At 39.2% G+C, this 25,892-nt stretch overlaps 1 protein-coding gene across 3 annotated transcripts in view; it reads right to left on the reverse strand.

Moving 5' to 3' along the window:
- The window catches only part of ARMH3 (armadillo like helical domain containing 3), a 152,779-nt gene that overhangs the window by 3,362 nt on the left and 123,525 nt on the right, over window positions 1–25,892 (reverse strand). The window contains exons 25-26 of one of the 3 annotated variants that reach the window (XM_064488354.1): window positions 7,538–7,572; window positions 548–661 (exon numbers count right to left, since the gene is read on the reverse strand). In XM_064488354.1, the coding sequence (XP_064344424.1) occupies window positions 655–661; window positions 7,538–7,572 (42 nt within the window). In that variant the 3' untranslated portion in view covers window positions 548–654. Of the gene's footprint in view, window positions 1–544; window positions 662–7,537; window positions 7,573–17,016; window positions 19,589–25,892 lie in introns of those variants that run through there. The other 2 variants (XM_031461640.2, XM_031461641.2) reach the window with 2 other exon arrangements.

The raw sequence follows: 25,892 nt of genomic DNA on the forward strand, positions 1-25,892 counted from the left end.
AAATATTCAATAGCTCCAGGTGGCCAAGGGAGGGGGCTGCGGGAAGCTAAGTGACTGGCAAGTGGGAGCAGGGGTAGGGAGTGAAGACTGGAGAACTAGATTGGGAAGGCACTAAGACCAGGATCCCATTAGGAATTTAGGTAGAAGTGACTGCAGAAGGAGGAGAAGAATCAATTACTCCCATTAGTTGCTCTGAGGACAGGATAAGGAGTAATGAGCCAGAGCTGCCACTGGGAACACACATCAAACTCCAGGCCCAGCTGGAGCTGTGCAAGGACTGTCTCCATGGCTGCAGAGGAGAGGTGGGCACTGCTGCCTCAGGCTTTTCACCCTTCCCAGTGTGGCACCAGTACCCAGGGGAATATCTTCTTCTCTTGCTGCTTCGTCCTTCCTGGACTGCTATGGGAGAGAAGCTGCTAACCCAACCCCAGCAGACCCTTCCAGTCTTACTTCTATCAGCCATTGCTCATCTACACAGCAGGACCCTGTGGCTGGGAAAGGGCCCCCAAGAGGCACAGGCAGGACAGAGACGGGGCACACTCACCAGCTCTTTGAAGAAGGCAGCTTCCTTGTGCTGCTCTGAGTAGCGCTCATACTGGTCCAGGCCATCCTGCAGCTTCAGTGTGAGCGTGTCATAGTTGGCTCGCACCACCTCTAGCACCTGGTGGGAAGTCAAGGGCCAGGAGGGGCTTGGGCCATACAAACCCTAAGTCATTTGGCCCCCATGTCCCTCCTGCTGCCCTGCCAGGTTGGATTCAGTCTGGGACCACACCCCCAAGAGACCTTGCTTATTACTTATTATCCAGAAAAAAAGCCTGGCTTCAGGAGCTATTCCTCCACGGGGAGGTTTCTGAGGCCACTTTCTAATCTCTTCCAATTCCTGCCTTTCTTGACCAGTCCAACCTGGCCACCAAGACTGTTAGTCTGGGTATGGTAAAGGAGCATGAGAAGAAGTGACAGAACAGTGAGTATCTGAGCCCCCCAGTATCTCTGATACCGCAGATGCATTCTCAGCCATATCCCACAGCTTTCCCTGGCCAAGCTGTCACAGTTGCTGAGTAAGACTTTGCCAATGTCTCCTTCCTCTTCCCTTTCTGGGAACCACATTTCTTCAGTCCTGGGATGTTCCTCATCACCATCTGTTACTTGTTTTCATCTCTCAATGCCAACTCAACCTTCCTATCCATTGCCTGAATGGAACTTTTGGGCATCCATGCTTTGGAGTGTAGGGGACACTTTCTAGACTAAGCTAGAGCTCATCTCATCCATCCTCTTTAGTTCTGATGAGGGGGTCCCTCCCCGACCATGCCTCTGACTTTCTATGGAGGTAGATTCAGACCTCCACTGACTCCAAAACCTTGGATTTCTGTGGTTCCAGAAGGAAAGGATTACCAAAGCCAGTCCTGAAGTGCCTTCAGCTTATAAGACCACAAACCAAAGGCAACGACAATTAGTTATGTCACAAATATTCAGAAGACTTAGCCTGGCCCCTGCTGCCCACTGTATTAAAAACTATTTTGGATATGTCATGTCCATTATTAGCAAGATCAGACTAGGATTTAGAGAGTGCAGTACTATCTTTCCAGCTTGAAGGTAATTATATTTGTGTTATACAATGATTAGTTACATCAGAAGATACAGATTTTCTATATCAAGTTAGAAGAAGTGAGCTGGACAGAAAGGAGAGACCAGGAGAGAGAGTGATTATTCACTCTGGTAATCTGGATGATAGCTATTCTGCAAGTTGATCTGACCTGGAAGGGAAGGCTACCATGTCATGGAGAACTCCCAGCTCAGTAGGGAGTCTTGGGAGGAATGAGTATAATGAGGGAGGCTCAGCTCCAACAGAAGGTAGGGGTAAAGGGAATGAACCAGAGTCAGGACTGCCCAGAGGGACTGAGGATGGACTCCTGAGGGGTATAAAGGTGCCTCTGGGCTGTTTACTTCACCAACTCAGCCTTGTGCCAGAGGAGACTTCACCTGGTAATAAACACTTCTGCCTGCCAAGAATTCCTGAGAAGAGAGAGTAGGGAAGCAGAACAAAGGCTTGTGTCCCTGAGTTTGGGGGGAACGGACAGTTAGATCAAAGCTCTGGTCCAGACTCAGGCTCCTCAAGGTCACTTTGCCAAGCTGGGTCCCACAGACATAATATAGGCTGGCTCCTTTGCTTCTAATTCCATTTGTCAGCTCTGTCAGCAGGAAGACCCAGCAACGCCAGTCACCCATAAAAGTAATCTGGCCCTCTCATGCACGTGGACTGTGCTCATGGCTGGAATATCTACAGCCAAGGTCTTGGCTCAGAAGTGAATGGCTCAAGACAAAAAAAAGGCAAAATTCCAGAAAAAGGCAAGATGGGACCATCCCCCAAGAATCAGGCAGAATAAAATAATACCTGCTTTCCCAAACCCTGAACTCTGGGCAGCTGCTCAGCAATGGCTATGACTCAGCAACCTGGGCTCAGCCTTTCCTAAGAGGTGCCAGGTGCCAAAAGGCAACTACCAACGCTAAAGCCAATTTCTGAGAAGAAGGTGCAGCACGTCAAAAGATGCTATATCCTGAAAGCCTCAGACAAGGCTGCCTTGATCGCCTGTGCTTTCTTTCCTCTTGCCAGGGCAGAGTAGAAAGTCTAAGATATAGCTCAGAACAGAGATTTTTCCTTTCAGTAAAGTTGGCTTTTGCCAGAATTAAGTTGTTCAGTTTCTTGCAGGGAGGTGAAAGCAGAGAAGGCACCTGAGCTATCAGTTCCTTGGAAGGAAACCAGGGGCCTGGCTGGACTTAGTACATGATCTCAGCTCTCCCCCTGTCCAGACATTGCCCAGTGTCACCTTCTCCTTCCCTGGTCCTTTCTTGTGTTCACCGAGCCCCTGCCATCACCTGCCTATATCACTTCCCTTACATTTCCAAGAGAATAAAACATTCTAATCTCAGGTCTGGGAACCAGCCCATTTGGGACTTTGGAACACTAGGGGTACTTTCCTAGTCTCAGACTTAGCTTCCTGTAGTTTCAGACTTTGGGAACATATCCTATTTGGGCCTCACACTCAACACTGGCCTGGGACACGGCAAGGGCAGCACTCAGGCAGAGGTCAATTTCCCAGAGTCCTCGTGCCTAAAGACCTTAGGTTTTACCATAATTTGCAGCCTCAATTTCTGGCTTCCTGGCAATTTCAAAGGCCCCTCCTAGGGGGACATCCCTCCCCAATCCATCAGATAACAGTCTATACCCTGGCACAAGCCCACCTTCTTTCATCAGTTGTTGGGCTTGTGGGCCTCCTAGAACCATGTTCACCACCTCAGTTCAATGTAGCTCTAAAGACAGTAAATTATCTACCAGCCACATGCTCTCTAAGCAGTCCTTACACTCCTACCTATGATACTCAGTACACAGGAATCTGGGTCCTTGCAGAAGGCCTGATAGATGGAGAACTGAACTAGGAGTCCCACTTTTACTATGGGATCTCAGACAATCAGCTAACTTCTTTGAGCTTCAGCCCTTCTCTCTATAAGATGGAATTTGAACTCACCTTCCAAAAATGACATGGGAATAAAAGTTTTGAGTTCCTGAAAGTAACATACAACTGATGGAAACATTATCATCCCAATGGCTATACAGCTACCTGGATAGCTCCTGGACTCCACACTGTCTTCACAGCCCATGAAGTACCTACCTATTTCAAACTGTCCCAAAGATCTTACGTGCATGGATGATTCTTTACCACAAAGGAATATCTTCTGGATTTAAGTGGAAGACACAAATGGCCTCAGTTTCAAAGATCCCATGCCCTCTTCTTTGCCTTGAAACATTCTGCCTCAGGTGAGGGAAGAATAAACTGAGGAAGGGGGGGGGGACCTAAACCCCTCCCCCGAGGTCTCTGGAGGGGAAAGTCCTGACATAGGCTTTGAGGTCAGAGAGACCACAATTTTGGTCCCAGATCGACCACTAATTAGCTATGAAAACCTATATACATTAATCTCTTTGAACTTCAGTTTTCTTATTTGTAAAATGCGGATAACACTATCTACGTCATAGGGCTGATGTGAGGATGAATTGAGATAATGACTGTCCAATGCCTGGCACATTAAGAACAGTCAATAAATGGTTACTAATTTTGTGATGAAAGCCTCTTTTTGGTGACAGTGGGCATTTGGTAGTTCTGCTTAGTCCCAAATAGTTCTAACCATAAACCAGCGGCTAGGGCCTTACACACCTTCAATCAGCCTACGGCACATACTGGTGATGAGAAAACCTAAGTTCTCTATTCAATACGAAAGCAGGCTTCCTATAATGACCCCACTGTCCTGAGTGTAACCGGCAATGCATCATCCAGAAGTCACAGAATGCCCAGTGCCTACTGCCAACCAAACAATCTTGGTAGTTCAAGGGGATACAGGTTATACTAAAGAAAAGCTGAGCAGAGAGGCCTATAGAGGCCCGGCCTTACACAATACAGGTTGTAAGGCTCTTGGCCACATCAGGAAGGAGCAAGATCCTAGTGCACAAAGTTCAAAATTGCTGGTGAGGTTTTGAATACACACACACCATTCCCCTATCACATATAATAGGCATTCCCCGAAGACTATTCAGTAGCCTCTGCCCCATTGTTTTTAGCAGGGCCTTTGAAATGGTAAATAACTTCTAGCCTGAAGACAGCAGTAAAAGAGACTCACCAAGTTGGAAGTTCCTGGCAATAGCTATCCAATTGATGCCAGGGGCTTTGCCCTGTGCCTGAAAAATTGCTTGGCCTCAAATCTCTGTTGGACTGAATTTCCAGCAGAATGAGAATGAGGGAACAACTAAGTAATAGGATGTGACCTGACCACAAACTTGTGTTCACTACCTTCTACTCAATTTGAACTGACAGCTATAGTACATAACCTATATTTGGGGAGAGTATGTAAGTCTGCCACTAGCCCACTCTCAGCCAGGGCAACATGTATGGCCTTCCCTAGAGGCCAGGCTGCCAAATGAGGATGAAAACACAAGACACCAATAGAGAAACGTACTGAGACTTCTCATAGAACAGAAAATAAACATGGAACCTATCAAGATTGCAGAGGGGTGTAATGGAAAGAGGTCATGGAATTAGAGAAACCTTAGCACCATAATTTACTTATATGACCTTGATCTGTCTTAGCTTTAATTTCTTTATCTGTAAAATAGTCATTATATTTTCTTATAATATTACAAGGATTAGAGATAATATATAAATGTTAAAATATAAATGATAGGATCTAGCGAATAAAAGATGCCAAATGAATGAAGGTTACTGAAAACAAAGAAAGAAAAAATGGAAATAGAAAGTATATGATGTATTCAAATAAGACAAATCAGGTGGTTAAATGGTGGCCAGGAGGGTCTGGAGTTATCACTAATATCTGAGGACAGTGATATGGAAGGCAACATTTCTCTTATTGCTGAAATGTTACCATAGAAACAGAATCAGAAATAATAGTTCTGGAAGGAACCTTTGAAATCACCTATCTGGTTCATGGCCCTCATGTCACAGATGAAAACAGATATCCTGAAAGATTCTGAACTGCCCAAAGACACAAGATGGGATTAGATAGCCTTTGAGACTCCTAGTCCAGTGCTCTTCCTGTACTGGCAGGCTAGTGTAATCTGATGCACATTCCTGAGCTTACAGGCGAAACAATCTTTCAGAGAACAAAGATTCAAGGAATTCAAACTCACTCCTAAGAAGTGGGAAGCATCATCTGTGGAGAGCTGAGAAGGTAATCTGGGGAAGGCCTGGTTTGATGTTTGAGCTTTAATGAATACCAGGTCGTCAGGGCTCCAGGGCTTGTCATCTTTCACCAACAGCAGCTGAAGACCCCGTTGATAGTTAGTGTAAACCACCTACAAAACCTTACAGACCTCTCAGGTTCATTATCAGCAAAATCTGGTTTTGGTTGCTATTTTAATTACTTAATACTCATTTAGAAGCTTGAAACTCAAAGGTCTTTAATTTTTAATTTGGCTTCTTTGGCCACAGCCACCAAATTGTTTCTAGGCTTGGGGTGGTGTGTTAAGAGGATTCAGTGAATCCCTTCTACAATGAATGTTCATACCTCAAGGCCAGTTTTCCATTCTTCCAAAGAGACTCTAAGCACTCTGTTTCCACTTTTATGTCATTCTGCTTTAACCCTGCCAAACCCCTAATCATAGAAAAATTAATCTCTGGATAGTTTGAAACAGATAAAGTAGGTAAAAGGAAGAAAGAAGATGAGGCTTTTTAGAGGATTTCATGATAATTTCCATCCATCTCTCTACTGGACCCTGGCCATTTGCTATATTTCAGACGTTTATTCACTGGTTAGAGAACATGATTTTTTCAGTCCCATTCCTTCTATAAAGTAGGAAAGGACAGCTTGAGGGATCAAGCTTTGAAATGACAAACAAGAGCATCACTAGGCATAAGTGTGGACATTGCCCTTTGCTTCTCTCTCCCGTCAGTAACAGAGAGCTGAACAGGTACTGCTTATTCTACAAACTGATGATGGAGTCTGGTCAATGTCAAGTTAGTAAGAAATAAAATCCATCCCTCACAATGGTTCCGGTTTTGGGGCAAACCTATCCTGGTGCTTATAGAACCAAGAAGGTTTGAATTATGAGGTTTGCTCTCCATGCCGCCCCCTTAAACTGTTCATTGCTCTAGCCTAAAGCTTTATCTCTAAAAGAAATAGTGCTGAGCACAGAGCAGGACTTGAATAATGGTCAGTGGCAAATGGACTGCTAGAGAGGACAGGAAGGTCCAAGTAGCTGCAGGTGTTTTTTATGGTAAATGCAAACTGAGGTATCCCTCTCATCAACTGTGGAAAAAGAGCATAACAAGTCAAACAGACCATTTCTCAGTCAGGAAGGCTGGAACCTTTTTCCTTCTACTACCCAGTAAAGGTCCTTAAACTCAAAGGAAAATCCCCTTTCCTATAAAAATGATAATGACCTACTCAGGGCCTAACTCCCTTTTCTGGATTTGTAACAGGGCTGATATGCTCTATAAATGTCAGTAAGAGACTGAAGAGGAACAGGAGGTGTGACTTTTCATTTTCTCTGAAAGGACCTAATCTAGCCTCTTACTTTTCCTCTATTTTCCTAAAGCAGATCTTCTCCAGAACTGGTTCTATGTCCCCCAGTGAGGAACAACACTCTTTTCTCCCAGAAGCAATAAAGGTCTGTCCCTAACCTTGCAATCCCACCAGTCTAAGGACAACTCTCAGTGGCTTTCTCACAATGAAGTTGTGGTCAGGTGTTAGACAGCTTATAAGGAGAATTCTGATGACAGAGAAGCAAAAAGCCAATTTTTCTTCCTCCATAATCCATATTTACTCTTCTAAATTCAGGACTAGTTAAAGCTAAACAAGAAGCACTGAAAAGATGTTCTCCAAGTAAAGACTTTGGTGGGTCACAGTATGTGTCTAGTTGGGCCTGGGCCCTGAAAAGAGTCTCAACCAATAGCTATTAATTTTCAAAATAATGTAATTAAGAGTATGGCTCTAGAGCCAGCCTGCCTGGCTCCACCCTACTGCTACCACTTACCAGCATGGAGGAGCTGGGTGAGCCCGTTTCCTCATCTATAAAATGGAGATAATAATAATGTTCATCACATAGAATATCAAATAAGGCAATGTATATAAAGTGCCAAATATATTGCTTGACATACAGAAGTACTTAAAACCATAGCGATTATCATTATTATTCACTTTCATTTTAACATGACTCCATGAATAACTGCTTTTTAGGACCTGAAATTCCAACCCCTTCTATAAGTGAACAAATTCAGCCTCCCCCCAATTTGTGGAAGAAAGTTGTCTTCTACAGGCTTCCCAATGAGGGATTTCCTGTGGAGAAAAGAGCAGACCACTTTAGGGTTTGTGCATCAGCAGGTGTAGGCAGGCTGAGTGGCAGGCCCTCTCCTGGAGAAATAAACATGCTATTACTACTGATTTCCTCACTGAAACTGTGTCACAGCTAGCTTCTCAGCACCCTGAAGGAAGGGACTCAGTGTTACATTACAGATTTTCCACAATGCCTAACACAGTTGTAAGGAACAGTAAACACTCAACATGCTTGTGGACTAATTTAGTAACACTCAGGCCCAACCAAAGTTCACACGGTAAGATTAGAGTTAGGCCTTTACAGTCTGCCCAGCACTCTGATAGGCTTCTAAAGCCCTCAGAGCCAAGTCCTGCCTTTAAGGAGCTAACAAGCAAAATGGGGACTCAAGATAAACCACCATGGAAGGGCATACCCACACACAGAAGCACATATACAGTTGAAGCAGTAGTACTAAGTGTGGTTTGGAGACAGCTGCAAAACTGACCAGTGAATGGGCAGCCTGAGTGAAATAGTATCACACTTTTTAAGAAAGGGAAAATTAAGGAATCCAAGGTCTTTCATCTTTTGCCTACTTAATCCTACTCAGCTAATTTGGATTGCAAAATTCTCCACCAGTGTCACAGGGTTCCTGGGACAGCAGCCGCAGGGAGGGCCATTAACTCTGACAGGTCTGTGACTCTGGCACTGATGGCTTAGGCTCCACTCAGGGTCTGTTATCTGAAGGGCAGATTATTCAGGCTCAGCCCAGATGCTGAAAAAGTAAATCCTGCTGCACAAAAGATGATCACAAGGTTGAAAGGGTTGGAAAGAATGTCACTTTACTCCCCAAACAGACAATCTATAGTTTCAATCTTTCAGAAATCAGGTTTGATTCATTCTGAAACACCCTTCTGAGGGTGCTTACAGCAACAAATTTCAGTTGCACAAATTTAACTCAATTGTGCAGTGTACTCATTAGATAACTGTCCAAAACAATCTAAGCAGACACACATAGTGATCTCTGAATAGCCAGGTTCAAAGTCTTGCTGAGCTATTTTTAGCACTTGTTTGCATACAGTAACTAACAGATTTGCATCTCAGAAGACAAGGAGAAGAAATTATTAGATTCATAAACTCCAAGGCTAACTAGTACCCGAAAAAACTGTTAGCTTCCTTTAGATGCTATCTATTTGACCTTCTCTTATTCAGGACAATGCTTGGTCCATATCCAAATGGACACAGCCTAAAAGAGGTATGGTGACCAAGCAGACAGTTAAATATCAGGACAAAATATTAGCTATCCAAGAGCTTCATGTTTCAGTTCCTGCTGTTTTAAGAGAGTTGAGGGTTGATCCTTTCTAAATATGTAAGGCTGGGACCTGGGCCAAAGAATAGAAGGAAAAAGTGAGGAAAGGGAAGAGGATCTTTTTAGTGGATTACCTTTAAAAATATATTAAAATGCTCACTATAACATTTCCAATATCCATTCAAGACTCTACCCTCTAGTAACTGGAAAAAGAGGAAGGAAGGGAGGGAGGGAGGGAGGGAGGAAGGAGGAGGAAGGAAGGAAGGAAGGAAGGAAGGAAGGAAGGAAGAGAATAAAGTAAAATGGACAATACGCCTGAATAGTTAATGCAAGGAAAGGTTCTCTGAAAAGTGTATGAAATTTAAAAAATTTAGCTGGAAAAAAATTTAGGTGGGTAACCCAGGGTATACAGTAATATTTTAAAGTAGTTCAGGACTTCCACTTCCACAGAGAAAGAAAGAACTCTTTTCATACATGGTATAACGCATTGCAGGACAGGAATTCAGAGAGAAAGAAAACAACTGGAATGAAAAGTACCTGTTGAATACATAGGGCATTCAAAAGAGACACCAGAACAGTCACACCTTAGTAGTGGGACTAAATTAGACCCAGAGATAAAGGCTACTCTAAACCTTCCTAAACAAAGATAAAACTTCCAGTTATACATAAGTACTGGGGATGTAATGTACAACATGATGACTACACTTAACACTGCTGTATGGTATATTTGAAAGTCACTGAGAGTAAAGCCCGAGAGTTCTCATCACAAGGAAACCTCCCTTCCTTGGTATTTATAATGAGATGATGTATGTTAACTAAACTTATTATGGTAATCATTTCACAAATATGTAAGTCAAGTCATTATGCTGTATACCTTTAACAGTGCTGTATGTCAGTTATATCTCAATAAAACTGGAAAAAAGACCACATGAAAAAAAGAAGCTTCAAAAGTAATTGCTGCTCCACAAATACCTTACCTACATTCCTCAATAAAGTTCAACATTATTTAATAAAGAAAGGCAACAAAATCTAGCACTCAACTATATAACATTCACAATGCCCAGTATGCAATAAAAGTTTATCAGACATGTCAAGAAGCAGGAAAATGAGGAAAATGTAACTTAGAGCTAAAAGAAATATCAGTCAACAGAAATAGACCCAGAAATGAGAGAGATGACAAAATTAGTAAACAAGGACATTTAAAGAGCTATTATAAATATGTTAAAGTGTTTAAAGACAACCATGAACATAATAAGAAGTAAAGTGGAAAATATAAGGTACATCATAATAAAATAGCTGAAAATCAGTGTTAAAGACAGAATATTAAAAGTAGCCAAAAGAGGGAGAACACATTGTATACAGAGGAACAAAGATAAGAAGTCACACTTCTTGTCAGAAACCATGCAAACCAGAAGACAATGGAATGATATCTGTATTAAAAAAAAAATATTGTTAACCTAGAATTCTATAACCAGCAAAAACATCCTTCAGAAATAAGAGTGAAAAAAGACCTTTTCAAACAAACAGTCTAAGACAATGTGTTGCCAACAGTCTCGCACTACAAGAGATGTTAAAAGAAGTTCCTTTGGCAGAAGGAAAATTACATTATCTGGGTCTATAAACAGGAACAAAGAATACTGGGGGGGGGAGGGTATAGCTCAGTGGTAGAGTGCATGCTTAGCATGTACAAAGTCCTGGGTTCAATTCACAGTACCTCCATTTAAAAAATAAGTAAATAAACCTAATTACCTCCCCCTGACAAAACAAACAAACAAGAATACTGGGAATGGTAAATATGGGTAAATATAAAATACTTTTACATAAATTTGAGAACCAGGAAAAAAGATCATTGACTCTTTAAAGCAAAAAGTAATAATAAAAAAGTAATAACATATAGTGAAATTTATAAGAAATTTAGAAGAAAATGTATGACAACAGTAGTATAAAGAACAGGAGGGTGACAAATGGAAATACACTGTTGCAAGGTTATTATACATTACATGAAATCATATAACATATTTTGAAAGTACACTGAAATAAGTTAAAGGTGCATATTGTAAAACCTAGAGTAAACTAAAAAAAATAAAACTAAGAGGTATAACTAAGAAGTTAATATTGGACATCAAGTGGAATCACAAAAAAATATTCAATTAATCCAAACAAAGGCAGAAAAAGAAAAAAGTGAACAAAGAATACATGGGAGAAAAAGAAGAAGAAGAAAAGCAAGATGGCAGATTTTAACACTGCCATGTTAGTAAATAAATTAAATGTAACACTAACACTCCAATTAAAAGGCAGAGATTGTCAGAGTGGATATAAAATCAAGACCCAACTATGGGCTGTCTAAAAGAAATCCACTTAAAATATAAAGACACAAATAGGCTGAAAGTAAAAAGATGGAAAAGATATGCTATATTAACACTAATTTGAAAAACTGCTATATTAATACCTGACAAAGGAGACTTCAAAACAAGGAATATTATCAGGAATAAAGAACGAAATTTCAAAACAACAAGTTTTTTCTGTATAGTACAGATAACTATATTCCATATCTTGTAGTAACCTATAATGAAAAAGAATTTGAAAATAAATATATGTATGGATATGTATAACTGAAATGTTATACTGTACACCAGAAATTGATACATTGTAAACTGACTATACTTCAATTTAAAAGAAGAGTAAAATTTCATAATGAAAAAGGAGTCAGTTCATATAGAAGACAATCCTGTATGTATGTGCACCTAATAACAGAACTTCAAAATTCTGAATGAAGCAAAATTGAAAGAACTGAAAGAAGAAATAGAAAAATCTACTATTTCAGTAGTAGGTTTCAATACTCCTCTCAGTAACTGATAGACTAAGTAGACAGAAAATCACTAAAGAGAAGATTTAAACCATGTTACCAACCAACTTGACCTAAAGGCATTTATCTAAAATTCTACTCAACAACATCAGAATACATAAACTTTGAAAATGCACAGAGAAGATATTCAACAAGACAGACCATATGCTAGATCATAAAACAAATCTCAATAAATTTAAAAGGATTAAAATCACATGGAGAATATTTTCTGTCTACCAGGGAATTAAATAAGAAATTAATAACAGAAATTTACCTGGACAATTTCCAAATAATGGAAATGAAACAACACATTTCTAAATATCACAAAAGAAATGAGAAAATATTTTGAACTGAATGAAAATGAAAACAGAGGCTACCAAAACTTGTGGGATGTTGCTAACACAGGGGAAATTTACAGCACTAAATTTTTAAACAACTGACCCTTGAACAATGTGGGGGTTAATCCATGTATAACTTACAGCTTGTCCTTTCCATCCATGGAGTCAACCAACCATGGACTGTGTTAGTACCATGGTATTTATTATTGAAAAATATCTGCATATAAGTGAACCCACGCATTTCAAACCCACGTTGTTCAAGGGTCAACTGCAGTAGGAAACAAAAGAACTAAAATCAATGATTTAAGTTTCCACCTTTAGAAATTAGAAAAAGCAAATTAAACTAAAACAAACAGAAGGAAATAATAAAGATAATCACATAAATCAGTGAAATAGAAAACAGAAAAACAATAGAAGATCAATGAAACTAAAAGCTGATTCTGTGAAAAGATTAATAAAATTGATAAACTTCTAGCTAGACTAATCAGGAACAAAAAAGAAAAGACACACGTTACCTGTATCATGAATGAAAGAGGGGACATCACTATAAATCTTATTGGCATTTAAAGGAAAAAGGTGAATATAATGAACAATTTATGCCAATAAGTTCAACAACCTATATGAATGAATAACTTCCTTGAAGACACAAATAGCTAAAATTGGCTCAAGAAGATGTAGAAAACCTGACTATCCCTAAATCTATTAAAGAAACCAAATTAATAATTAAAATGCTTCCCACAAAAGTAAACTGATATATGCAATTTACTTTGAAATACATAAAAAAATAAGATGGACTGATGGAGATCCATTCTTTGGGTGTTCAGATATGTGATGAAGTATAGTAAAACTTAAATGACAGAATCTAGGTGGTTGTATCAGTATTCACCATACAATTTTTTCAACTTTACTGTATGTTTGAAATTTTTCATAATAAAACATTGAGTAAAAAATTCTCCCCACAAAGAAAATTCTAGACCCAGATGCCTTTACTGGTGAATTCTATTAATCATTAGGCAAGAACAATCCTTCACAAACTCTTTTCAAAGGAAGGAATACTCCCCAACTTATTTTATAAGGCAGCATGATCTAATACCAAAACTAGACAAAGACATCACAAGAAAACTATGAACTAATATTCTGCATAAATACTGACACTAAAATAATCAACAAAAATATTAGCAACTCAAATTCTGTAATATATAAAATAAATTCTGTATCATGATCAAGGGGGTTTACCTTAGGAATATGATTGAATTAATATTTAAAAATCAGTCACCATATTAAGAGAATAAAAGAAAAAATCCATATGATCATCTCAATAAATGCAGGAAAAAACCACTGACAAAATTCAACATTCATTCATAATAAAAGCTCTCAGCAAACTCAGGAATGAAGGGAATCTATGAAAACTTATAGCTAACACATTACTTAATGATGAAAGACCAAATGTTTTCTCCTGAAGATCTGGCAAGGATACCTACTCTTACCATTTAAATATTGTACTGGAGGTCCCAGCCAGTGCAAAATAGAAAGAAAAATAAATCAAAGACATACAGATTTGAAAGACAGAAGTAAAACTGAATTTACTTGGACACAGTATGATTGTGAGTACAGAAAAGTCTAAGGACTCTAAAAAAAATTAATAAATGAGTTTATCAAAGTTGTAGAAAAAAAGGTCAATTTGAAAATAATTATATTTCTATATACTAGCAAAAATTGGAAATCAAAATTCAAAATACCATTTATATAACAAAAATAAAATATTTATAGACAGATTGGACAAAATAGGTACAAAACAGTATGCTAAAAACTATAAAATTGAGAGAAATGAGATTGATGAGAAAATTTTAAACCTCTAAATAAATGGAGAGGTATATTATGATCATGGATTTGAAAACAGCATTACTAAAGTGTTAATTCTCTCCCAAGTTTTTCTATAGAGTTAATGTAATTCCAAACAAAATCTTAGCAGGCTTTTTTTTTTTTTAAGTAGAAATGGACAAGCTAATTTTACACTTTATTTAGAAATGCAAAGGACCTAGAATATTCTACACACTTTTAAAAAGAGCAAAATTAGAGGACTTATGTTACCTGATTTCAAGATTTACTACAGACCTACAATAATCATGACAGTGTAGGGCATAAATTTAGACATACAAACCAATGGAACAGAACTGATACTTCAGAAATAGACCCACATATACATAATCAATTGATTTCTTACAAATGTGCCAAGGTATTTCAATTGGGGAAAGTATAGTCTTTTCAACAAATGACAATGGAACAACTGGATAGTTGGGGTTGGGTTTGGTGGATGAACATTTACTATTACCAAACATCTTACAAAAAATTAACTTGAAATGGAGCAAAGAACTAAATGTAAAAGCCAGAACTATAAAACTTACAGAAGAAAATGTAGGTGAAAAATTTCACAACTAGGAGTAAGCAAAGATTTACTACATAAAACACAAAAGCAAAAATTGTTTAAAAATTAATAAATTCAACTTTAAAGTATTAAGTTAAATTAAAATTGGTCTTCATTAAAATGTCTGGACAAACACCTAATGGACTTGCAAAGGCAAGCCACTGACTGACATATATTTGACAAAGGACCTGCATCCAGAATATACAAAAACTCATATTATAATAAAACAGACAATCAAATTTTAAAAACAGGCAAATGGTCAGCTGCTCATGCAAAGTAAGTTAGTAGTAATTTTAAAAGCAGTATAATGAGAGCACTGCATACCCACCAGAATGGCTAAAATTGAAAAGACTCACAATTTCTAATGTGACAAAGATATGAAGCAGCTAGAACTTGTTGGCTGAAATTAAAAATTGTACAACTGCTTTCAAAAACAGTTTGGTAGTTTCTTTTCACTCTCTTTCTCTTTTTTAATCTTTATTGAGATATAATTTACATACCATAAAATTCAGTCATTTAAAGTGTACAATTCAACGGTTTTGGTATATTCACACAGTTGGCAATTATCATCATGATCTAAGTTTAGAACATTTTCATCAATCCAAAAACAAACCTCATACCCATCTGCAGTCACTTCCCAACTTGCTCCTCAACCCAAGCTTTAGGTAGCCACTTACCTATTTTCTGTCTCTCTAGATTTGCCTACTCTGGACATTTCAAATAAATGGAATCACATAATATGTGGTGTTTTGTGACTGGCTTCCTTCATAAGTTTTCAAGAATCATCCATGTTGTAGCATGTATCAGTACTTCATTCCTTTTTATGGCTGAATAATATTTCATTCTATGGATGTATCACAGTTTGTTTATCCATTCAGCTGCTGACGGACATTTCAGTTTGTTTCTAGTTTTGGTTATCATGAATAATGTTACTATGAATATCTGTATGTAAGTCTTTGGGTAGACATATGTATTTTCATTTCTCTTGGGTGAATAGCTAGAAGTGTCACAATGTGGATGAATCTCAGACACAAGAGAGCACGTATTGTATGAATTTATTTATGTGAGATTCTATAAAAGACAAATCTAATCTATAGTGATAGAAATTACATCATTAGTGGTTACCTAGAGCACAGATCTGCAAACAAGACTAAATGCAAAAGAGAACTTTTAGGGGTGATGGAAATGTTCTATATCTTGTAGTGGTAATGATTACATAACTATATCTTATTATATGTTAATTATACTTCAATAAAGTTAAATAAAAAGTAAGTCCCATAAAGCATGCCTAGTCAAAAAAAAAAAAGAAAGAAAAGAAAAAAAGAAAAAGAAAAAAGATGTATGGCCATGGCAGTAAGCTTACAGCATTTTTGGTCTTACCATTCCATTTTTGGTTTGGACAAGAAAGATTCATACTGATTTATCAGTAACTATAAGTTAGAAGTTCCTAGTATTTCCACAATACCAAAGATTCCCCTCATTGTCCTACTTCTATCCATCTCTCCATCCATGGCACTCCTCCCTGACTCCAGGTAACAATCAACAGTGTTTAGAATAATTTTCAGCTGGGCAGTAGCCACATAAGTTTTTTTAAAGTGGGTATACTTACCTAGATCTTTTGACAAACAATCATTTGCCAAACTCAGGAAATTATAGGGTCCTACCCTTTACCAAGGACATCTAATTAAGGTTCTACTCTTGCCTTTTTTATGAAACTAAGGCAGGAGTGAAAGATATGAGATGATCATGGCTCTCCTTACGGAAACTCACTCCAAATAAGGGTCATCAGCCAATCAACCATATATGGATTTATCATGAGGCAATTTTTCACTAGGGTACAAGGAGGGAGGTTTATCTGTCCTTCTCAAGTTTATAAAGTATTGAGGGGCTGGGATGCTGCTGCAAGCATGCCAAATACACCAGCTGAGTAAGGTCTACAGGAGAGCACAAAGGCAAAGGTCTAAGCAAGAAAGTAGTGATCCTGATTCTTATACTGTGAAGTCCTCAAGGGCAGGTATGATTTTTGCATTTTTATAGCCCCTGGCTTGGCATACAGCAGATACCTCTGTACTTCCACACAGAAAATAATCTGGGGAATTTGAAGCTGGAGCACCCATTCCTTGTCTTATTGCACTAAGGATACCCAGAAGCAGAGAATTCTTAGACCAAATCAGGTTCTGAGAGTTTCCTTGAGAGGCAAGAATTTGTTCTTTTTCAAAACACTTTAGCTCAAAGTGGCTAAAAAAAAAAAAAAAAAAAAAAAAGAAAAGAAAGAAAGAAAGAGAAGAAAAAGAAAACAAGCCAATAGTATAGGAACTAGAACAACTAGCAACCTGATAACAAAATCACAGGCCTCATTGAGTGATCATCCTTCCCTCCACTGGGTGCTTACAATGACTTTCTATCCAAGATAACCTGAGTATTTCTCCAAGGTATAATCATCCAATATAACTGTTTGGAAATAAGGATCCAAAAGCTGGACACAGATCTCTTAGGCTAAAAAAGATGATGCTTTTTAAAAGGTACCAGTTTCCTCAATACAGCCACCTTGCATATAATCTGCAGAATTTTTTTCCCCTTTCTATTCTCATCTCATATGCTTCAGGACCAAACTCGATTTCAGAACCAGTTTAAATTGGCCAGTTCTTCCAGTCCATCCATGTCTTTCAAGCCTGCTACCAATGGGCTCTTCCACTGCCCTGAGATTTATTGATCTGACAGACTGGCTCGGCCCTTCAGCAAGGGGGACCAGATAATGAACCTCACAGTGCGTGATGAGTGAAAGGCTGGTTAAAGGAGTGATGACATTGACTTTCTTTAATTTCCCTGGGCTGTTGTCCTACCTCCCTGATTTTATTTGGCTGAAACTCTAGACAACCGTTGTGAAGCTTTTCTTTGCAGTAATTACAGATCCAACGTGCTCCAGTCCTTACCTTACCTGCACAAGTAAGGCATGCCATCACACTAAGGGGCAGATGTCTCAGTCCTCCCTACTTGAGGTTTCTTTCCTTGGAAGCATATTACGTATCAAGGAGGGAGACAGAAAACAGTCTCTGCTTGTAATTCTCCCACAATTTGACATGGGGTCTCTGCCTCCCTGCCAGACCTTACTTACCTAACCTTTCCTAACAGACAAGAATTCTTTTAACAGAAACCCATTTGTGGGCTATTCACAGTTCTTCTAAATGGGTGGGTAATTTTTAGGACTGCAACTTCCTTTGAGCAGGATCACTGTGAAAGGTCAAAGCTCTGTTATGGCACTTAGCAAAAACATTTCCAATTAACACAGTTTACAACAGAGATAAAAGTTTGCAGAGCAACACTTCTTTCCTCCAATGTTAACTACCACAATGGCAAACCATGCTCTTCCAAGCACACCTTATACAGTTTGAACTGTCACCTGGGGAAGAGACTGCAGTGGAAATAAAAGTTTGCAAAGATCTATTTGGAAGGAAGGAGGCAGCTAAAAAATAGAAGAGAGAAGTCCTACCTGTACAACTAAATAACTGGGATAAAGGAACCGTCTTAGCTTAAATCAAGAAAGCAAGGGCTGCTGTCTCCTGTAACTTCTTGAAAACTAGTGGAATTCCTATGAGCTCCAACACTGTTCCTCCCATGCACTGCCAATGAAGCTTCTGGCAATGAAGCCTGACTGAGAAAGACCAGAAGCTTATGCGATGGGCATTTCAAAATTCATACTTAATTGGAGAAAATGCTGACAGTGGCAGACATGAATAATAAGCTGAGCTCTTCACCAGTGACCTCTGCATTCAGCTAGCTTGGCTGGGGGACATTAATTTTGAATCTTCATTTTGCTTTTTTTTTGTTTCCCAAGACAAATTGGAAGTACTACTTTAAAAACAATTAAAATTCAGTGTGCAACCTTTTAGATTTCAACCCACATAAATACATTGTCTTTTAAATGAATGAATGAATGAATGAATGGTTACTTTTTAAAATCCATCACCTTCCTTTGGTGTGTGGATTTATTTTTCATAGTGGCTTTCCTGACATGCTTGGATGGAAGACACTCTTCCCTCACTTATAAAGCTATCATACCGTGCCAGGAGCCTCTCCTTAGGCATTTCTGCCTAACTGGCAAGCAAACTCTCCAGGCCCCTGTTCAGTACTCTCTCTCCTTAACTGAGTGGGCCCTTCCCAACCAGGACCTTTCCCTATCCCCTAGGAATGAGCCCTGTTAGCTCCCCTTTCACTGCTTCTCCCTCTCCCTTCCTATCCTGACTTGCCTCTTCCTTCAGAATACCTGACAAGCTCCAGTAGTCTCACATGCCTCGGCCTGATGAAAAAGCTTAGACTCCGGTGTCAGACAGACTTAGGGACACATTAGGGTTTTACTACTAACAGCCGTGTGACCTTGGACAAATTACTTAGCTTCTTTTGCATCTTCATCTATAAAATGAAAATAACTGTACCTACCCCAAACAGTTGATCAAAGAATTAAGTAAACAACCTAAGTAAAAGTGTCTAGCTCAAAAACTACTAGCTGCTCCTTTCCTTTTATCTACTTGTGTTCTTTTTCAATCGAAAATACTTTCTCCTTTATTCAGAGGAGATAAAATCCAAAATACTTTCTCCCCTATCTCTGGTAGTATATATAGCTTACCTCCTGGTCCAAGTAAGAGAGGAGAGATTCTAGCAGCACATAACAGCTGACCTCCTTATGAGGACCTTCTCAGGACGCCCTATATAACATATAGTTGATTTCTGAGGTTAAGCAGCTTGTAGGAAAATCCCTCCGCCTTTGACTTTCTGTCTTTCCTGCTTCAGTGAATCCAGTGAACAAATAACCCGTATCAATCTTTTTTTCTCCCAAAGAGATCAGCTGAAATGCCAGAATCTAAACAAAGGCAACAAGAAAGGCAGGGTCAGACAGCCAACGCTTGTGTCACATGCTCGGACTCACTAAGAGTTCCCACAGCAACCATCCCTCAGGGTTATAGAGAGGCAGTGCAAAACTACAGGCTGTTGTAGAAAAGCACAATGCCACGTACAGGAAACTGAGTTATGGCTATTGTGGGCGTCTTAAATCTCAGCTCTCCGGCATACGTCTCTGCTAAGGCTGTCTTGCATGGTGGCTAAGGCCCTGGTTCTAAGATGAGAAAACAGCACAGGGGCTCTCAGAGTGGGCTGCTCCGAGGCCTCAATTACTCTGGGGAGAACTTTATATAGGTAGCTCTCATAGGGAAAGTGAACCACACTCACCTCTTGCTCAGAAAGCCCCGCCTTGCAGCTTTACAGCCCCCTTCTCCAGGTCTTCCTCAACAACCAGTGGTATGTGGGAGCTGGCTCACATATGCTTGGCCTGTGATGCTGACTGTTAAATTTTCAAGCACTGTGAGAGCCACCTGGCTTCACATTGGTAGCCATGGTGGGAGCATTCACTGCCCCCACCACCTTGCACTTCAAATCAGCCCCTTCCTACCACTCACACGGCTACCAGTTGTTAAACATTTACTAGCACCCCAAGGGCCAACAACTCAAGCTGCAGTACCAGGCTCCATTTTCCTTGTAAGTCTTAAAGCTGTTAGGATATCTCCTCAAGATCTTTCTGTGCTTCCTCCTAGATTTTCTCAAGTAATGGGTGTTTAGGGTCCCTAACAATGTTGCCCCACAAACTACGGCTCTCCTCTTACTAGTATCTCACTCCTCTCTGGGAAAAATAAAGCTAGCTTTCATTAGGATCTCTAAACACCCAGCAGTTATTTACAGTAGCTCTTATCTTAGGATCTTAGGATCAGGAGAAAATCAAAAAGATTTAGAAAGATTACTATTAGATGAAAATAAATACTTAGCTTCCAATGTAAACTTTATTCAGGTGTGAAGTATTTTTTTGTTTGTTTCCCTAATTTACTTTAACCTGCTCCCACAAATGAATTATATTGTTTTGTCTTAATACTTTAAAAGATGTCTCTTATAATATACTACATTATACAGGGCCTCCTCTGAATCCAAAATCCAAAGCCCTAGTGAGAATGAAGACCTAGAGAAATAACAGGAGGTGAAACTCCAAATGTAGAAAGCTTGGATATTTGGTTACACTGTCCTACAGCCCTGAGACATGTGGGGGTGCCCGTAGATCATCTTTCTGATCTTCCCAGAAAATTCCTAAGTTTGTATGTAGACAAATGTTAAGCAAGCTCCCGGGCCACTTGGTTGAAAGGAACACCAGCTTCAAGATAGGTTAGAAACAAAAAGTAGAATGGTGATTGCCAGGCAGAAAGGGGAGTTGTTCAGCAGACAGAGTTTCAGTTTTGGAAGACAAAAAAGTTCTAGAGATCAACTGAACAACAATGTACATATTAACATTGCCGTACTGTACTTTAAGAATGGTTAAGATGGTAAGTTTTGTTATATGTTTTTTACCAGGGGAAAAAAAAGAGAGATCGGTTTACCCATTAAGTCTAATCATATGCCTACTAGCATTGAGGCTGGCTCATACTAGGCCTTTGATGAACGCTTGTGAACTGAATCAAAGGCAGTACAATTAGGACAGGGCTGAGAGTCAGTGCACCAGGGATTATGGAAGCTGTGCTAACAATTTAAATGACTGAGTTATATTTCTAAGCCATCCACTCTCTGGGTACCCTGTGACCTGAGGAAAAGACATGGAAACTTTGGGGCTCTTCTCCATCTTTCTGTCCTTTTCAGATCCTGGCTTTAAGTACACTTTACAATCTATGCCTCTCCAGTTACCCAATTTCTATTCCTCCTTTTTCAAGGTCCAACTCAGTTCTTTCCTCCATATGGCCTTTCTTGACCACCACAATCTGCAGAGATCATTACTTAACAGGAGCTCACAAATCCTATTGCTACTACTGGTCAGCTATTGATAATAAGTTGCCTTAGGCCATATTTTGCACTTATTCCATCTTTTGAGAACAAAGACCCTTTATTATATTTCTGTATTCCTCAAATGCCCATCATGATCTGAATGAAGCACAAAGCAATAAATGCTAAAATACTGATAGCTGAATGAAGGCTGAAGAAAGCAAAAGCGGGCCTGTCATTTACTTGCTCTCCAATGGGATATTTCAAAGGTACAAAACTGGTCATGAAAGGGACTGAAAGCTTAAGGAATCAGGTGCTCAGAGAAGGTTTTGACTTGAATCTTCAATGGCCAGTATGTCCTCTGGTTATTCAGGGCTCTAGGGAATCTTCTACAAAGTTCTGCTATGAAGCCCTCTCTTGTCTATAAGGAAATTAGAGCTGATATAAATCAATGTCATAGCATTTGCAAACCAAAATAAATAGTGAATAGCCTAAAAGGAGCTTAAGATCCTCAGTGGGCATTTTCAAAGGTCTGGTGACTCTGGGGGCAAGGAAAGCTATAAGGTACCATTCAAGGCAGTCAAGCCAGTGATTCTTTAAAAAATTGTGTGTGCTGAAGGGGTCAAAGACTAGTTCAGAACTTTTACAAAAATGGAGCCCCTTCAAGAAGAAAAAAAGACACATGCATAATTTTACACAATTTTAGAGTATGCAATAATTCTCTACAGCCTATTCTTGGACCTTGGGTTAAAAACCTGTGAGCTAGTATTATTCCAAGGAATTTCATGACAGATCTCTTGAGTGTGGACCCATTTCTAGTAAGATATAGCATAAAGTCTTTTTCCTAATTTGAAAAGCAGGAATAAAGCAGAGGTAGAATATAAGAGTTTAGGGTAGGACAAAATTGGGAGGAGAACCCCCTGAAGGGCTCTTCTATTTCAACATATTTATCTGGAGGGAGTATTCCATCTCAAATGTAATATGCAGGATATCCTCAAAACATCCAAACCCAAGAGTCTAGGGTCAAGATATTCTCTTAAATACCTCCCATCCACATTTTTTAGTACAGACAAAAAGGTCACTGGGATTTATCTATGAGACACAGGTTGTGTGACCCAGCTATCCTTGTGGGAGAATGAAAGTCAGGGTGCAGGTCACTGGTAGGGATAGGGGCGGCATAACAAATGATTCTACCAGCTAGGACATATCCTATCAACAGCTGTAACAGGAAAAGAAAGGTGCTAAATTAGTTGAGGGTGGGCAAGGGGCCTGAAGGACAATTTTCATAAGATGTACAAGAGACAAGTAAACCCAGTAGGGAATGAACTGGGAGTGGTTTTACATTTCTTGGAAAAGCAAGTTGTATCTTCTCCATAAACCTTATTCATATAGATATGTGAAATATAAAGAGGTCAAAATGCCCTTGCCAAACACCATATACAAAAATTAATTCAAAATGGATCAAAGAGAGGAAAGTTTCATGAAATTGGATTTGGCAATGATTTCTTAGAGATGACACCAAAAGTACAGGCAACCAAAGAACAGACAAATAGGACTTCATCAAAATTGAAAACTTTTGTGCATCAAGGGACACTGTCAACACTGCAAAAGGTAACCTACAGAATGGAAGAAAATGTTTGCTAATCACATATCTGATGAGAGAATAATATCCCGAAAATATAAAGAACTCCTAAAACTCAACAACAAAAACCCAATAGCCCAATTTTAAAAATGGGCTTAAAGAGACATTTCTTCAAAGAAGATAAACAAATGGTCAATAAACACATGAAGAGATGCTCAACATTAATAATGATTAGGGAAATACAAGTCAAAACCACAGTGAGATACCACTTCACTCCCATTAGGATGGCTATTGTCAAAAAACAGAAAACAACAAGTGTTGACAAGGATGTGGAAAAATTGGAATATAAAATGGTGCAGCCACTGTGGGAAACACTATGGTGGCTTCTCAAAAAATTAAACATAGAGTTACCATTTGATCCAGCAATTCTACTGAAAGCAGGGACTCAAACAGCTATGTGTACACCAATGTTCAGAGCAGCATTCTTCACAATAGCCCAAAGTTGGAAACAACCCAGGTGTCCATCGATGGAAGAAAGGATAAACAAAATGTGCTATATATATACAATGGAATATTATTTAGCTTTGAAAGGAATGAAATTCTGAAACATGCTACAGCATGGATGAACCTTGAAGACATTATGCTAAGAGAAACAGACCACATGCAAAAGGTCAAATAATGTATGATTTCACTTTCTATGCGACATCTTGAATAGTCAGATACATAAAGACCAAAGTAGAAAAGTGGTTATCAGGGGCTGGAGGGAGTGGAAATGAGGAGTTATTGTTTAATGGGTATAGGGTTCTATATGGAATGATGAGAAAATTCTGGATAGATAAGATGGATAGTGGTGATAGTTGCACAACAATGTAAATGTACTTCATGCCATTGAACTGTACACTTAAAAATGGTTAAAATGGTAAATTTTATGTTATATATACTTTATCACACACAAAAAAAGGAGTCAAAGTGAACAAGCTTCGCAATCAATCCCAGACAAATATGACACCTTTGTACACAATATAAAAATGAATACAGTTTATTACACTAGAAAATGCATGAACATTCAGTCATGCTGAGGGTAGTAACTGATTAAAAAGCTTTGCCCTCCATGAAGTCAATGTGAAGTAAAAGAAAAATGTCATCTATCTTCTGGACATCTGAAAAGAAACCCCAGTGTGAGAGACTGGGCTTTGTTTAATAAGCAATAATGGACTTACAAGCATCTTGAAATGCCTCAAACAGAGGCTACAATGTGTCTGGGGGTTGGCAGAACTCAAAAAGTCATTAATTTCTTGCCAGAAGAAAACAGCAGTCTTGGTAGGCAGATCTGGGTAGGTAGCAGAGGCCTCTCGTCTGCTGTCTTACTAAGTGCTATAAATCCCAGTTAACTCCTATCCATGGTCTTTAGGTTTTACTTTAGGAGTACTTTAGAACCTACTTGGGGATTAAGTTTCTGATTTTTCCTTTCTACTTAGTTTGCTGCTAACAACTGCAAGCCCTACTGCATCCCAAAGCCAGTTCTTTGGGAAGCTGTGAACACATTTAACATTAGTGATATTAGCATTAATGTTCTTAAGTGAAGGGAGAGAAGTGCTCCAACACATGTTGGAGATTAACAAGGCAGTCAAATACTTCTAATTTGATAGTGCTGAGAATAAAACCAAGTGCACCCTAATGCTGTCATTTATCACCCTTCAGAGTCAAGGAAGAGAAGCAATATTATTTTGAGGGCAGTTTTGAAAAGGGTCCCAGAATAATACCACCCTTCCCCAACTCAAGTGAAAAGGGTTGTTAAGAGAAGTAATGAGTGTACAAAAACTTCATGAGAGCAAGGACCACACTCAGATTATTCACCTCTGATCCCCACTACCCAGCATCACACTTTGTATACAGCAGGCATGCAATTACTTATTGACTAAGAAAATAAATCTTTGAGAGCTGCTATCTGTTCCATATTCTCGAATAGGGCTGTGTACTCTCCCACTCCACAGAAATCGCCTCATCTCTGACTTATGGACTCTTTTCAAGAGGCACTTTCATCACTTCATTTAACTTTGAAAGAAGTAGGAGGAGGATGAGGACACGTGCTTGCTAATCATTCTTTTCCAGATTGCCTCATGTGCCAGAATGGATTTTTATTATTGGTCTGTGGCTGCTACTGCTTTAGAAAGATTTCAGCCTGACCTTCCCAAGCTGCTGGGGGATGAATACTGCACGTGGCTGACTGGGAAAATGTGTCTTCCTTTTTTTTAAAAAAAAAAAAAGCTTTTAGATTAACCAGAGCTTGCTGTGGTAGGAAAGTCACCCTTTCTTTCACTATACAAAATTCAAGATATTGAATTCTCTTGCATAAAAATGATATAATAAAACTAATCTGAACTGGTCCGACAGGAAAAAGGTAGCATCTCAGAGCACCTCACAGAGAGCAGTGGCATCAAAGAACAGGACTTGGGACTGCTTCATAGACAGAAGAGGAAAAAAGAAAATGAAAGCCATTTATCAAAGCAGTTTAAATAAGAGGATGGATTCTCACAGCTGGCCTCACAAAAGAGAACAAATATGTCAAAGGGAACAACTGATAGACTAATCGAGTCCTATCCATCTGGCTGAGGAAAGAGCCACCAGTGGAAATACTGAGAAGCTGTCCATTAGGAAAAAGGCTTGCTTGGAGCCTCATTTGGTGAGCTGAATAGCTTTTAGGAACACTGAATACACAATCGCACCACAGCTGGCTGGCTGGCCCTGCCAGCAAGAGACTCAGCGAAGGGTTACACTGATGCAGTTGGCA

Source organism: Camelus dromedarius, chromosome 8, assembly GCF_036321535.1.
Source record: "Camelus dromedarius isolate mCamDro1 chromosome 8, mCamDro1.pat, whole genome shotgun sequence".
Taxonomy (NCBI): Eukaryota; Metazoa; Chordata; class Mammalia; order Artiodactyla; family Camelidae; genus Camelus; species Camelus dromedarius.